Here is a 17,132-nt window from a genome sequence, read left to right on the forward strand (position 1 = left end):
CATTATACTAGTGAACTTTCACGAAGATCACTCACCCATCTTGCGTAGCCACAGGTACCGGTTCTGGAGGAGGTATAGGATCCTGTATCAGATCCGCAGGTGGTGGTGTCGGCTGGTTTACAACACTGGAGCCTTTGCTATGCTGTGTGGAATGGCTGCTGGACCGAGTATTGAGAGTGTCGGCAGAGGACCTCTTCCTTTGCACATCCGGCTTGCGCTGGTTGTGGCGCTGCTGCTGCGGCTGTAATGGCTGCGGCGGCTGGAGCTGCTGGTCGCTGTCCTCCATGGCTTTGGATGGCATGCAGCAATGAATTGCGCTTCCACCTTGATTAAAAAACCTGGCGCCAATACCAGCCCCCGCCTCCATGGCTACGTCACCGGGAAAGCGCTGATTCTCCTTTTTTTCTCCTCTTCTTCTGCACATGCGCGCACTGCCCGGGACCCGGAAATGAATAGGCACTATATCCGAGGTGGCGGCCATCTTGGTGTACCCTAAGCACACCGCACGCATGCGACCGCCCCGAATCCGGGAGTGCCCATTCTGGTGCGATCTTCCTGGCGTCCGGGTCCCTTAAGCCCCTACCTCCTATCCGGAGTGGCGGCTGCGCTTCCCCCGCGCACTCTGCAGACCCATCGGTCACAGCAGTGGCGGCAATGGACACCGTGACAGGGGCCGCCCCGCTGCCATACCCCGACTGGCCGGCTCCAGGTTCTTCATATCTTCAGGTAACGATCCTAGAAGGTTCCCCGTCAGGGACAGGAAACCAAACTGATGCAGGAGAGAGGTACTGCCCTTTTATAGGTTTCCTGTCCCTGAAGGGCGGATCCCCTCTCTCTGGTGGTGCCGTCATGGGAGACTGAGAAAATAAAATGATAGAATAATGATGACCGCATGTGAGGGCAAAAAAGATCCGATGTGTTCCCCTTATTAAAATGTTATGTTGACGAAAACAAAAAAGCAAAATCCAATTAAGGGTGTCACTTTTTCTTCCATCTTTTACAGTTCATCTTACCTCTTTCAAAAATGTGTCCATATCCTCTTGGCTTTCAAAGACAAAGGCCCTCATGTCATTCTTAGAAATATGATTTTCCACATATTTGGCATGCAGGTGGTTTTTCACATTAATCTGTGCAAAAATAAATGAATGTAATACTGAATTACAAATAAACAGCAAGACCTTGAATGCATACAGACAATAAAATATATTTTTTGCTTTTACTTTTGCCTGATATATTTAACCTTCTTATTACTTCAAAGCCAAAGCAATTGTCTAGCACATGTGTACTGTCAATAGGGCTGCTCACAAGGTGGAATTCATTTGTACCAAGAAAACGTAAAGGACATTTCAGATGGAGGCATGTGTCTAATGTCTCAGATGGCAATAGAAGTGGTTAAGGATTCCTTTAATCCCTTACCGCATGAAGATGTGCATAAGTTTCCTTAGCGAGGGCCGGCAAGCATGGAGGGGCTCAGAAGCTAAGCCTGCGCCACATGCGGTTGATGCTGGCATCTGTATTTAACAGCCACAGTCTTAGTGGAGCTCTGGCCGAGGTTATTAACCATTTAGCTGCTGCTATCAATTACACAAATGGAGGAGTTGTGGGTACATGGTTGCATCAGTGGTCCGAGATGCGATTACAGGGTACCAATGGACAAACTAGGCACCCTAGGGCCTTTTTAACGTCAAAACGTCTGCCATCTTGGTACTCCTGTGAAACTCAGGCCAGGGTTACAAGAAATGAGTCCTCCCTCGTGAGAGAATTGGGTAAATTATGCAAATGAGACTCGGATCAAACACTGTCAGAGTTTGAGCCAAGTGTCAGTGCACTATGCTCCGATTCGCTCGCATGAGAGAATCGCAGCAGAAGGAGAAAGTAATTTCTCTATCTCCTTCATTGCCTGTGTCCGCAGTAATTGGACTACACTCAGATGACAAACGAGTGCAGTCCGATGTTTCACACACACCTATAGACTTGTATTTGTGCCCAGAGCAGCATGCTGCAATTGTTTTCTCGTGCTGAATCGGCATGAGAAAATAATCGCAGATGTGCCTTGCCCCAAAAGATAACACTGGGCCGACTGCAATTCGATTTTTAATTGGGTGAGCGAGCGTGTGAGCAAGCCCTTAGGCTGAGCTCAACAGATCATGATTTTTCTTATACACTGCAATACTGTAGTATTACAGTACATAAAAGTACCCCAAGATAACTAAAAAATAATGCAAAAAAATATTAAGAAAAAAAAATAAAAATCAACTTTTTTTTCTATTAAAAATAAAGGGAGAAAAAAAAAAGATATAACCGTGTCCGTAAAGTCGAATCTAGCAAAATGTAACATTTGTGAGCTTGTATGGTAAAACATAGTAAAAGGAAAAAAATAAAAACATCAGCATTGCAATTTTCAGACATCAATCCTCCCAAAAAATGCAAAAGCGATGAAAATGTCGTATGTTTTTCAAACGTTTTTATTGGTATTTTCAATTTTAAACAGGTAGAAATGAGAGAAAGGGGAAGGAAATAAACATAGGGTAGGGAAAAGGAAAGGAATCCCCAAGTGAAATGGGGAATGAAATATCAGGCATTAGAAAACAGACCATAAATTGGTAGCTTAAATATACTACATATATATGTCACTAACAAAGGGACGAAAATTAAATTAGTCTTGCGATGCAGTATAGTAAAAATAAGCATTAGCAGTAAAGAAAAATGTTGCTTAATAACTAGGCCCAAGAGAATAGACAAAAGTATACAAGTCAGAATTAAAGTAGCCTGTGCGATGAAGTAGAATAATAATAAGCATTTACAGTAAAGAAAAATGTTGCTTAATAGCTGGGCCTAAAAGAGAAAACAACCATATACATGTCGGATTCAAAGTAGCCTAAGTATAGAGAGATACTGTATGAATATGATGCCTACTTATAAACTCAATAAGTGGAATATCAGATAACGTCGCTGAAAAGTCAATATTATATGATGCTCAGTAATATTAGTATACACGTTTTTTATAGCCTGTGAGATAAAAGTAGATTAAAGGTCGCATAATGTGTGAAATAATGCCTGCCCAAGTCCCAGAGTGCACATGGCACCCCTAAGACCTAGTGGAGGAGAGTTCGGTTTTGATCCAAGAAACAATCAAGTAACGAAAAAAAATTAAAAAAAAACTTTTAAAGTGGAATTAAGTTGTTACAGCTAGTCAAATAACAGATCTTTGTAGATTGTTCAACCAGAACAGTTACCCTTCAAGTTGTTGGTAGGGAACTGGATGTGGCTTCAGAGGAGTTGATTCCAATGCGTTTTAAAAATTCAATACCCTCGTCCGGAGAGGCAACATGAAATAAACCTGACGGAAGTCTCACCCGGAGGGTTGATGATCTTGTCCAGGAGTAAGAGAGGCCTGCACGCAGTAGTTCTCTTGTGGTATGCGAAAAAACTCTCCTGTTTTGGAGAGTGACTTTAGACAAATCCTTATAAAAAACCAGTTGCTTGTAAGGGGAAGAGAGAAATCTCGGATTTTTTGAGATACCTAAGAGCGCGTTCCTGACCCAATTTGGGTAAAAAGTAACAATGACGTCACATGATAAATCCCTGGGAAGCGTGGGTGGTCTGCGTATTCTGACAACCTTTTCTATCAGAGGGCCTTCGGTAGAGTTAGGAAATAAGTTAGAGATCATTGATGATACATAACTCTCCAACTGGGAAGCCTGAATTGAATCTGGTATACCCCTGATCTTAACGTTATTCTTCCTTCTAAAATCCTCAAAGTTGTTTAAATTGGCCTTTAGAAGATCCATTTTTTTCTGAATCCCCTCCAATAATTCTGAAGGCTTAGAGATTGCTTGAGATAAGTTTTGTTAGTTTTTTTCAAGTTTGTTTTTATATGCAAATGATTCTTGAGCAAGTGAAGTTCCAGTAGCTATGCTAGGGGGGATTGACTCAGTGACAGAGTTTACAGATTTTATTATCTCTTGGAAAAGCTTTTTTTATAAAAGCTTGGGAAGCCTTTGAATTAAATGATTGTTTAGGATCAGGGATGACATCTTTACCACAAATATTCATAGTGGTCAAAAATGATTTGAGGAGATACACCATAAAACCCTCAGTTGGATAGTCATCAGATGCTGGGATCCCTTCCAATGTTAATAAAGCAGGGGAAGAGTTTTTAAAGCTGCGCTTTTTAGGCAATTTAGATGACTCACAGGGAGCCTCACTTGATGTAGAATATCCGGAATAATTATCCGTTTCATAGTCAGAGAAATTAAAGCCCTCACTATTCACAGATGACTCGTTTGATATTGAACGCTCTGATCCCTCTAAGGATCCATTACAGCTGTTAGATATATTAGTCATTACATCTTCTACTTCTTCCCCTTCCCCCTCCTGCTTTCTTCCTGTAGCTCTGTTTCTATTAAAGTAAGTAATTAGGGACTCATAAAACTCAGAATTAAACCCAAGATCATCCATTATAATTTTTTGACTCCTAGATATTTCCCCTAGTGGTGTTTCATTGGGATTCTCTCTCTGCAGCTCTAAGATGTTATGGCAGGGGGGGCTTACAACAGTAGGGCTGTGCTGTAATTTTACTTCAGTAGTGTCATGTTTCCCCTTAATGCTGGTAAACCCAGCTAAGCCCCCTGCGGTGCTATTGTAAGGAGATGACTGTTCATTTAAAATGGGGTAGTGCAGCACATTGCTTACCCACACAGAAGTTCCTTGATCCTCTCCATTCTCAAGTCTGTTTGTTTTATAATCCACTCCTGTAGTAGTAGCGCATTCTTCTTTATCCAGGTTCCCTTGGTTCAACAACCTGTCGCTCCTTTCCATATGCAGCAGCGCTCCCTCTTGTAATTCCAGTGTGAAACTTCCCTGGGGCGATCCCGTTACTGCTTTCTCTGCATAGAGAGGCATTCCTTTCTGTGACCCCTGTTCAGCGGTCAGAGTCGCGGTCTCACTCCGGGTCCCGGCAGCTGTCAGTGTCTTCGGCACAAACTCCTGTGCCCTGTGGTTTAGGCTGCTCCTCCGTGCTTGGCTGGGCAGCTGCAGCTTGCTGGGCTCCTGTAAAGGATGAGTCATCTCTTTGTTCTCATCTGCTGCTTGCTTCATCCCTGCGCCCAGTTCCACCACAGCTCCTTGCTTCTTTCTGCTGCCACTCACCAGTGACAGCACAGCTGGAAGGGGAGCTTTCTTGCTGGTCTGCACCCCGGAGATCAGCTTTACTGCAGGATTCCTTGGTTTAGCTGGGGTCTGACAGGGTGTCGGCTTCAGCTGTGCAGATCCTCCATGCTTTCCTCCTTGCAGGGACAGCACTCCTCCAGAGCCACGGCTATATTTCTGTCCTGGAGAAGGTTTTCTCTTCACAGGACTGGGTCCATTCTTCTTGGAGTCAGTTCCAGGCATGTTGATAGAGCTTTAGGACCCAAATAATCCACTTTTTGTAGCTTTTTAGTAGCTTGGATCTGGGAAATTACAGGAGCTCCTATAAAGTAGGTCTGCTCCTGCTCCCGTGCAAACCACGCCCCCGAAAATGTCGTATGTAACAAATTGGTATCAATATAAACAGCTGTCTAACCACAGAAAAAACAAGCCCACATAAGTCTAGGTCGACAGAAAAATAAAGGGATGGCTCTTTGAAGAAAGTAATGTGAAGAGCAGAACAAAAATGATTACCTCAATGAACAAAAAAAAAAAAAAAAAAGAATTTGTGATAAATATTGACCTGTCCATTCAAGGACTTTTTAGCTATAGTATGAAATCCTGTTTTTCTTGTCTGTGGAATTGCCTTTGTACTGTTTGTTGTGAAACTGCCGCCCACGAAACTGTTTTCTTTTCTTTTCTTTCTTTCCTGTTTTGTCTCTTTGTTTAAACATGCAAAATTGTATAACCACTAAACCTACTGAAACAACTATATAAAGAAGGGATAGCACCATGAAGGCAGGCGTGCTTCAGAGACTTCCCAGTGATACACTATACAAGACGTGTCTTGTGTATTATTTCTGGTGATTCCCCACATCCAAAGGCTGCTCCGACTGAGTGTGATCCCGACATTTCCTGGCGCCTGAACAGGGACCCGAGGTCTGTGTATTCCTTCAAGAACACCGGCAGAATACGAACGAAAAGAGAATCTGGGATAATGGACGGCAGATGAACAAAAACCTGGCCAGGTAAGAGACACTGTTAGATCTCTTATATCTGCCCTGCACTGTCCGTAAGATTTTCTGTGTCGTGTTCTTTAGCGGGTAGTTCTAGTAGAGGAGGATACCTATAGCTCGGGTTCTTGAACTATTTAGGAATTGATCACCTCACGGAGTACGGCATTGAATGAGAGTGAATGTGAATAGAAGGTGTGTGGAAGTTGGGAATAGCCCTATAAGCCGCCCAGGGGGTTGAAACAGAAGAAGTGACTGTCCCACTGGGCAACGTGGTTGCGTCCTTTCGGGGAGACCTCCGCGCCTATGTTCAATCTCTGATCCTGTCTTTGACAAAAACCTGGTGACGGATAAGTGTATGATAGTATGAGCCCAGGACAGATAAATTAGCCTGGGACAAGAATACGTTGTATGTGATAGTATAAGCACAGGACAGATAAATTAGCCTGGGACAAGATACATTGTATGTTCTTTTTCTTTTTCTGTCTGGTTGCATTTGTGTTGTTTGCTATAGGTGTAGGAATCAGGATCTTCTTACATCAACACAGTTTAAACATCCTAGCTCCTTAGGAAGAAGGTAACGAGGTATTCTCATACCCAAACGCCACCTAGGGCAAGAAAAAGACATCCTAGCTCCTTAGGAAGAAGGTAACGAGGTATTCTCATACCCAAACGCCACCTAGGGCAAGAAAGCTCAGGATAAGAAAATGGGGAATAAGCAAACAAAGTCGGAACCAGAAGAATTAGATATCTATACTATCATAAAGGAGAGAAGTGGTGAAGATGCCACTAAGGGGCTGAAAAAGATTTTTAGTAAGTTTGGAGTTACTAGGGCAGAAGCTTTTAGTAGAAAACTATGGGAAGGAATTCAGGAAAGGAAAAAAGGCATAATCAGAGACAAGAAATGGATAGATCAGATCCAAGCATTGATTGATGTCTCTAGGGTAGCAGAAAATGAGGGATGGACATATAATCAACAGAGTAAAAAGTGGTGTATTAGACCCACAGGCTGTGGAGAAAAACAAAATGTGGAATCTAAAAATACCCCACCCCCATACCTTAACCCACATGCCCCATCTTTTCTCCAAACACCACCTCAAAGTTTAGCCGGACCAGGAGGATGGGTATGTCCGCACTGTGGACAACAAAATCCAGACTGGAGAAATGATTGCCTAGCCTGTGGTACACCTAGACATGGCGCTGTACTTGCCCCTGTTAGGGTAGTACCAAGACCCTTTAGGGAACCTGGTGCTGACGGAGTAATGGGAACTAGATATCACCAAACTCGACAATATTTCCCTTGGTCCCCCGCTGAAGGCATGTCTCTCTTGCATAACGCACCAGATCCCACCCAGTGTCCAGTTAGATTTGCACAATATATACAGCAAATTATGCAGACTCACGCTGGAGTTTGGGCAGATGGAGAAGAATTATGTAGAATGAAAATGACTCCTGGACTCTTCCAGGAGCTATTAGCAAATCTACAGGTACATAGGCCCCAAGCAGGAGATGGTGCCTTACAAACGATAGAATCAGGTACACAATTTGTAGATCACTTAATGGTTTTCATGAGGGAGAGACAGAGGCAGAGAGGAACAACGGGAGTGGTGGCTCAGAAATCTGGACAATCAGTAGACGAATATTATCTAAGTGTAGAAAATAATTTCAGAGATGAAGGCATGGATCTAACCGCTCCAGGAATGATGAGGTTAGTTACAAAAACCTTTATAGATGGATTGTCTCCAAAAGTGAAGGAAAAGCTTAAGGCCGCAACCCCTGATTGGAGAACCTTGGAAGACCCACACCTGGCTAGACAGAAAGCTGTAGGGATAGAAATGGACTTAAGAGAAAATTCTAAGCCAGTAAGAATTGCACAGGCTAATACTGGCTCTGCTAATCAAAAGTTTACTTGTCATTACTGTAAGAAGCCAGGACATTTCCAAAGGGAATGTAGGAAGAGAAAAGCAGATATAGATTCAGGAACCTTTGTACCCAAAAATAGGATAAATAACCCAGTGCCTGATCAAACAGACAGCTCAGAATGACTGAAAGTTATGCAGGTCTCTCTTCCTTCTAGAAGACCAATAATACAAGTTGAAGTTGAGGGTAAAAATGTACCTTTTCTGATAGATACGGGAGCAACATCCTCCATTTTAAGTCAGGACTTTTTACCATATCCTGACAATATATCCTCAAAGGTTACATATGCAGAAGGGTATGATGGTAAAATTCAGGCGTTGCCCTTTACAAAACCTTTAAATGTGAGCTTTGGCCCTAAAACTTTTGTATCCAAATTTTTATTTGCTAAAGGTGCACCTACCTGCTTGTTGGGTACTGATGTCTTAAGTAAAATGCATGCAAACATCCATTTTAGAGAAGATGGCACAGTTATGCTGACCATCCCTGAAGATGCAGAAACTCTGGAACCATATGTTAGAATACAGGCAATGGAGGATTTTCCCGAAATTTACACTCAACAAGCAAAAATTGACTTGTCTCGGGTTCCTGACAGCCTATGGGCAAAAGGAGACACTGATGTAGGATTTTTATCAGTAGCTCCTATACTGTTAGAAACTGCCCCGGGAACCATATTACCTCAGCTTAGGCAATACCCCATCAGCGCCCAGCAAGAACAGGCGATTTCTCAACAAATTCAGGATTATGTGTTACAAGGTGTTTTGGTAGAAATCAGGTCACCCGCCAATACACCCTTATATCCTGTTAAAAAGAAAGTGTCCTCCAAAGAAACTATGGTGAAATATCGCATGGTGCACGACTTACGGGAAATCAATAAGGTTTTGGCACCGGTCACCCCTGTGGTACCGAATCCTCATACCTTACTGTCTCAAATTCCCAGCACTGCTGCATATTTTACGGTAATTGACTTATCAAACGCATTTTTTTCTGTGCCACTACATAAGAACTGTTGGCATTTGTTTGCCTTTACATTCAAGGGTAAACAATTAGCATGGACAAGATTGCCACAAGGTATGGTACACTCACCAACTTTGTACTCTGAAGCAATGCAGACCGTGCTAAAAAATTTCATCCCAGAACCAGGAGTAGTCATTCTACAGTATGTAGATGACTTACTTATTTGTTGCCCTGATGAGCAGACGGCAGTTACCTCAACTGTTAATTTCTTAATTTTCCTAGCGCAAGAAGGCTGTAAAGTAAATAGACAGAAACTCCAGGCTTGTCAACAAACAGTCGTGTTTTTAGGTCACTGCATATCACAGGGCATCAGACACCTCACACCTCAACGTACGGAAGCCATACGTAACATGCTTGAACCCAGGAATCACAAACAGCTGCGTGCTTTCCTAGGTATTGTTTCACACTGTAGACAGTGGATCATACATGCAAGTCAACTCATGCAGCCTTTATATGACTGTATTGCCAACACACCATATTCACTCAGTGAAGAGGCTAAACAGTCATTTTCCTCTTTGAAAACAGCACTGGTATCAGCTCCGGCTTTGGGACTCCCAGACTACACTAAACCTTTTCAATTGATGGCAGCTGAGATATCCTCACATGCTACAGGGGTGCTCACACAAAAACATGGAAACAAACAGAGACCTGTGGCATACATATCAGCTCATCTGGACCCTGTAGCTAGAGCCGCACCTTCTTGTGTAAGAGTAGTAGCCGCAATTTCACTGTTATTAGATAAAGCTTCTGAGATTGTTCTTGATCACCCACTTCTAGTTCAGACCACTCATGATGTACATGGCATTCTTAACCAGGTCCAACCTAAACATATTTCAATGGCCAGACACCTCCGTCTCCAATGTTCCCTACTACTGCCGCCCAACATTTCCTTTGCCAGGATTCAGACTCTTAATCTCGCGTCTTTGCTCCCTTTAGAGTCTGAGGGGGGTACCATACCTGAGGAAACTGCACTCTCCAACTCCTTTGACCCATCAAAGTCAATGCATGATTGTGTACAATTAATGGAACAAGAGACTCAGGGCTTATGTAATGTACGTGACAAGCCACTCTGTAATGCTACATTTGAACTTTTCATAGATGGCAGTAGATATGCAGATATGAATGGACAATTTCATACAGGTTATGCGGTAGTAACTCAGCATGAAGTGCTGAAAGCAGAACCTCTCCCTGCTAATCAGTCTGCACAAGAAGCAGAACTTACGGCATTAGTTGAAGCTCTAAAAATAGCCAAAGATCAGACAGCAAACATATACACTGATTCTAGATATGCACATGGCATTATTTTCGATTTTGGCGTAATATGGAGAGCCAGAGGTTATATGACTGCTTCAGGCCAACCTGTTAAACATGCCTCCCTCATTAGACAGATTCTGGAGGCAGCACAAGAAACTAAAGAAATAGCGGTGATAAAGGTAGCTGCACATGTGAGACTCAACACCGAGGAAGCCAGGGGTAACGATAAAGCCGATAAGGCAGCAAAACAGGCAGCACGTAAACCCTTACATCATGGCCACACACTAGATAGCTCTGAAGATGATGAGGAAAGATTGAAGGAAGCTCAGAAACAGGTAGACGACGAAGAACGAGGGCAGTGGCAGAAAAAAGGGGCAGAAGATCAGCAAGGATTATGGAAAAAAGGAACTTTGTTGTGTTTACCCAGAGCCTGGTACCCCGCAGTGGCAAGTGACCTCCACCTACCCACGCATGTGTCGGCAAATGGTATGACGCTCAAGGTAAAAGAAAGGTGGTTGGCTCCAGGTTTTGGTAATTTTGCTCGGAACATGTGTGCTGCATGCGCTATATGCCTGGCACACAATCCAGGTCAGGCCATTAAAACCCCAACCAAGCATCATGTAAGACCACTGTATCCCTTTCAAAGACTCCAGATCGACTACATCCCACTTCCTAGGTACAATGGATACGAATATGTGCTTGTGTGTGTGGACATGTTCTCAGGGTGGCCAGAGGCTTATCCAGTTCGTAAAGACTCAGCAAAAACTACTGCCATTAAAATAGCACATGAACTGATACCCCGTTACGGCATGCCTGAGGTGTTCGAGTCAGATAGGGGTACCCATTTTACTGGGGAAATATTCCAGAATGTTATGAAAATGTTGGGAGTAGAAAACCAGTTTCACACTCCATATCATCCACAGAGTTCAGGTAAAGTGGAAAGATTAAATGGGACAATAAAATTAAAAATCCAGAAGGCCATGGCAGAAACAGGAAAGCCTTGGACCGAGTGTCTACCACTTGCCCTGTATTCCATCCGAAACGCCCCAAGGGGGAAGGCTAAGCTGTCACCACATGAGATTCTTTTTGGTAGAGCAGCAAATTTGGGTTGTTATTTTCCACAACAACTGATGTTGAATACTGAGACTTTAACTGCTTATGTACAAGAATTACAAAAACGTTTAACTAAAGTGCATTCGCAAGTTTTTGCTTCCCTTCCAGATCCAGAAAATCTCGAAGGAGGCCACAAGTTGGAACCTGGTGATCAAGTCTACGTGAAAAGACACACCAGAAAGACTCTGGAACCGAGATTTAACGGACCTTTCCAAGTCCTGTTAACAACTCCAACAGCAGTCAAGCTTGAAGGAAAGGCATCATGGATACATGCAAGCCATTGCAAAAAAGCAGTATAAGACTCATGATATTGATGTTAATAATGTTAACCTCAACGGAGGCATGGGAAAGACTGAATTCTCTAGCCCCTTTGAACAATAGATTCGTACAACATCATAGAAAATTAGTGCATGACGTGTTAAATAATACGCAACCCCTGGCAGATTGTTGGATCTGTACCCATTCACCAGTATCAGCCACAAGTATACCTTTTCTAGCAGTTCCCGTGTCAGCTGAAGAAATATTCGCTTGGCCTAATTGTTCAGACAACCTGGCCAACCACCAACCTGGTAATACTAGACTATGGAATACTACAATCGCCATACCAATTGTGGGATGGGTAGAATTTCCTTGGTGGCAGGGCAATCTTACAGGAAAAATAGACAACTTACAGTATTTAGCATTCAAGGGAGGAAAATGGGTACCTAGGAATAAGACTGGATTAACTGATTTAGGACAGGTCCCCACTGAAAATCTACAGCTCAGTTTCAGTACAACCACCCCTTCCTCTGATGCTTTCAAACCTACAGTATTGGAAAGATACATACATAATAGAAAATGGGAACATTCTGAGTTGTTCCCCCAAGGTGATGCAAACAGTCGTACAAGTAAGCCGGGGAACCTGGTTTGTAATGAATCCAATGAGTATGTCAACGGAATGCATGTATGTGGGAATCCCGCAGCCGGGTACTGTAGCCCCTTGGGACAAAAACCCTCTTGGTGTATGCTTCAGAATGTATCTAGTTTTGTGGATTTGGCTCACAGATTGGTATTGCAGCACTCAGCTTTGTGGGATCTGCCTGAGGGTACATTTTGGATATGCGGAGAAGGAGCATATAAATGGCTTCCCGTAGGTATAAAGGGTTCTTGTACATTAGGACGCCTAACCCCGGCTACTTTCATAATTTCAAATAAACAAGTGAATATGCAAGCCGTGCCCAAGCACACACTGTATAAAAGAGCTGCAGATAACTCACCACGTCCCTCGGGGAGGCCGCATATAGTACAAATGGGAATTCCCAACAAAATTGCTAGTACCATTTTTATTTATCCTATGTTAACACAAATGTGGGATAAATTAGTTAGAGCCACGGATTATCTAGATGATCAGATTTGGGATATATTGGACATATTAAATACTAGTATAGCTGTACAGAATCAGCTTATAATAGTCACTAACCAACATACCCTGGTATTGGATTACCTAACTGCCTCACAAGGGGGTATGTGTCAAATCATCGGACCCACCTGCTGTCATTATATAGACCCGAATAGTACTATGAGTATGAGATTTAAATTAAAAGACGTACAACGACTCAGGGATCAGTATGACAAAGACAATGACCAAAATAAGGATAGCTGGTGGTCAGATACCTTTTCTTTTCTTAACCCGGCCAATTGGTTCAGAGGGATCGGTGGGTGGGTTACCGGGATTATGCAAAGCCTAATACATACAGTTATGGTTATTGTAATTATATATGTATTATTCAAGGTTGTACTCAAGGGTATCTCGGTATGCACAAATAAATTTTGTGTAATGGATGCGAGAATATAAAGTTTTTTTTTTGTAATATCACAAAAAGAATGACTAAAATGATCGACAAGGTTTTGAATGGAATATGTCAAAGGGGGGATTGTGAAGAGCAGAACAAAAATGATTACCTCAATGAACAAAAAAAAAAAAAAAAAAAAAAGAATTTGTGATAAATATTGACCTGTCCATTCAAGGACATTTTAGCTATAGTATGAAATCCTGTTTTTCTTGTCTGTGGAATTGCCTTTGTACTGTTTGTTGTGAAACTGCCGCCCACGAAACGGTTTTCTTTTCTTTTCTTTCTTTCTTGTTTTGTCTCTTTGTTTAAACATGCAAAACTTGTATAACCACTAAACCTACTGAAACAACTATATAAAGAAGGGATAGCACCATGAAGGCAGGCGTGCTTCAGAGACTTCCCAGTGATACACTATACAAGACGTGTCTTGTGTATTATTTCTGGTGATTCCCCACTTCCAAAGGCTGCTCCGACTGAGTGTGATCCCGACAGTAAGGATAATGAAACCACAAAAAAAAGAAAAATTATTTGTTCAACAAAAGGGAAATTTGGTCCTATTTCCAGAGTTTTCAATGAACGGTCTTTGCTTCTATTGGTCAGTCAGGGGTTGCCCACCAGAGCACCTTTAGGCTATGTGCACACGTCAGGATTTCTTACAGAAATTTCCTTAAGAAAACATTTTTCTCGCTTTTTTTGAGCGTTTTTCTTACTTTTCTGTGCGTTTTTTTTGCAGATTTTTCCGGAGGTTACCAATGCAATAATAATGGGAAAACCGCAAAAAATACGCAAAATTAATGAACATGACGCGTTTTTTACCGTGATGCGTTTTTCGCAAATATTGCAGAATGCATTCTAAAGGATGGGATGCATATGTATGCGTTTTTTATGCGTTTTTATGGCGAAAAAAATGCAAAAAAAAAATGCAAAAAATCCGGAATGTGCACACAGCCTTAATGTTTATGGAGGCACAGAGCGAGCCAGGCGTGGTTGAGACTGGTGCTGCAGCTCAGCCCATTCAAATGAACAGGACTGAGCTGCAGTAACAGGCACTGCTGCATTTTTAGGTACTTTATTGCCTCTAAACGAAAAAACACTGTATCTCTTCGGTATATGACAGGGCCACTTCTTTTGTAATTCATGCGGGTGATGGGTAGAGGAATAGAATCCAACCAAATTAGATTTTTTTTCAGAAAAACTTCTGATGGACATGGCAAAGCATATACAAGTGACTACTAAATTGAAACAATCTCAAAAGGAAGAAAGCCTATAGTAACAGGACCAAAACATTATTTCCTTGTTCTGTTTATTCGAGCACGCAAGCAGCTTGGGTACACACGGTTAGTACTAAGAGGCTGACCACAAGCATTAGTGATACCTCCTCCTGCCAGACTATAACTCTGTTGCAGATATTGCGCTAAACTAATAAGTACTTGAGTAGGGGCAACAACAAAAAAGTAGCATTTTAAGGAAATTAAAATTTCAATAACAATTGAACTATAAATTGAGAACCAGCATAGAAAAGGAAAAAAAACTCCAAACCCCTTTTTTCCTACTCAGGTTCTTGGTGACACTTATTGTTCTAAAACAGTCCCCAAGGGGAAAACAAGAGAAAGGACAAATGAAAAAAACAATGGATGTCATGGGAGCCAGCGCAGCCGACCCTAGAATCTAGAGTAGGGAAGACCAGGTGGCCACTTTGCACACAGAAAGCAGATGCCTGACAACAGGGAGCATCCACTGCCCTAGTAAAGCAAACTCTTAAAAAGAAAAAGAACTGCCTCCCTAGACCCAGTACATCTTACTAATGGCCAACCAAGGAGAGGTGTCATGGAGGCCAGTAGGCGCTTCAACAGACCCCCTCAAACAAAATAGGGAATCTGAATGCAAAAATGAGGAGATTAACTACAGGTAAATCCATAAGATACCAACACTTTTTTAGATTGTGAAAGGAGTGCTCCCTAAAATGAGATGGCACAACATGCTCAGCATATTTTAATTTAGGCGGAAAGAGGAGAGAACCATGGTAAAGAAAGGAAGTACAAAACGAAGCATTGTCTTACCTTGTGCAAAATCTGGAATAGTAGGACAGGGTAACCAAACTTAAATAATTGCCACCAAAAAAACCATGTTCCAAGTCAAGAGGCTGGAGCAGAATTTTATACAAGTATTCAAAAGGAGCATGGATTGGAAGATAAATGGGAGCTATTCTAGGGGTTGTTGTGACGCTGGGAGTCTACCAGGCTGTCCAGTCTTGTTGGGAGGACCTTCACACTAGCTAGTGGGCACGGAGGAGCATAGAAATGGATGAAGTGGGAATGGTGATCTAAAATACTTACCAAAAAGAGTGTGCTTCCATTCCCGTATCTGCTTCCCTATATCTCCTGGCTGAGACTTTAAGGGCTCAGCCCTGCAATGTGGCTCTCTCTAGTGAGAGGGAGCACTTGTGAAGAGTTGGGTAACCATTGGGTTGGTGGGTGACAGGAAACTGGTACTTCCAAAAAGAAAAAAAAATAAAGAAAACTGATCTTCTTTGAGAAGGGTTTCTGAAACCACAGGATCATTCTTACAGCTCAGTGCCTACAAAGAAGGTATAGCAGAAGGAGCCAAGTGCTCTTGTGCTCCGCAAGGTGTACGTGACCTTCACAAACAGAGAATACTTTACGTAGAAACAGAAAAAGTAACATAAAACATGCCAATACCAGATGAAATAAGACATCATATGAATAGTCTCTAAGCTATTACTTCGCATAACTAAAAAGCAGATAGCCCACTAATTCCAAGCAGGGACCAGCAGAAAATGTGACAGACCTTGAATGTGCATGTATTTATGTGACAAGTGGCATTACATAAACCGTAACATACAATACTGTGAGAAACAGGGACAAACACCCTTTTTAATGTTATTCTTGCCTCTTTTGGCAATACTTACTTCAAGCATGATAGGCAAACACACGCGTTTCTTAAACTTTTCCATATTTTCTCGCAACCACACAATAGCATTGTAAGTATCTGCAAACCTCTTCCGTAATATTTCTTCTTTCAAATTTAACATATTATCAAACTTTCTTATTCGATTAGATTTATCTGAAGGGGAAAAACAACAATACATCAAATCACAAACTTAGAAGGTAAAAATAACTATTGTATTGTATATGTGTCCCACAAAACAAGTCTGTGAAACAAAAGACAAAGCACTTAACCTCCAATAATATGTAGAAATTGAATGCTATATGTAGGTGGCATGTTTTCACCTGTTACAGTAAAGAAGGGGTTAATGTTTTCAGGCCTGACATTTCATAGGATGTAATGGGTCTCATGCTAACAGTGAAACCAGGGATTCAAGCTTGAGGAGGCTAATTTGCATATTCCAGGTGCCTTCTGGGAAAAAGCGAAGAGTCTCCCTAAGCTAGAAGATCGTTGGGTACAGCCGGGACCAGCTGCTTGGAAAGCATCACCAAACCAGGGATTCAAGCTTGAGGAGGCTAATTTGCATATTCCAGGTGCCTTCTGGGAAAAAGCGAAGAGTCTCCCTAAGCTAGAAGATCGTTGGGTACAGCCGGGACCAGCTGCTTGGCAAGCATCACCAAACCGCGCGCCGTAAGGACATTATTGCAAGAGAGCTTGGCTGAGTAGATTACACAAGAAGGAAAACACACAGCAAGTCAGCAGGATCTAGGAGCAACATGGCAGATGTGACAACCTACATGGTGAGCTGCAGCATGTGCTACATGTTCACAGATCGACCAGAAGAAGAATCAAATTTCACCTGTCAGAAGTGTAGACTAGTTGCCCTTTTAGAAGAAAAGGTAAGGGGTCTGGAAGAAAGAATAGCAACTTTGAAACTCATCAAAGAGAA

The 17,132-nt window shown here is 42.3% G+C and overlaps 1 protein-coding gene across 1 annotated transcript in view; it reads right to left on the reverse strand.

The window, feature by feature from the left end:
- The window catches only part of SMC5 (structural maintenance of chromosomes 5), a 277,372-nt gene that overhangs the window by 156,420 nt on the left and 103,820 nt on the right, over nucleotides 1–17,132 (reverse strand). The window contains exons 10-11 of the mRNA XM_069763546.1: nucleotides 16,206–16,360; nucleotides 1,014–1,127 (exon numbers count right to left, since the gene is read on the reverse strand). Coding sequence (XP_069619647.1) covers nucleotides 1,014–1,127; nucleotides 16,206–16,360 — 269 coding nt within the window. The remainder of the gene's footprint in view (nucleotides 1–1,013; nucleotides 1,128–16,205; nucleotides 16,361–17,132) is intronic.

The sequence above is a fragment of the Ranitomeya imitator genome, chromosome 1 (genome assembly GCF_032444005.1).
Source record: "Ranitomeya imitator isolate aRanImi1 chromosome 1, aRanImi1.pri, whole genome shotgun sequence".
NCBI lineage: Eukaryota > Metazoa > Chordata > Amphibia > Anura > Dendrobatidae > Ranitomeya > Ranitomeya imitator.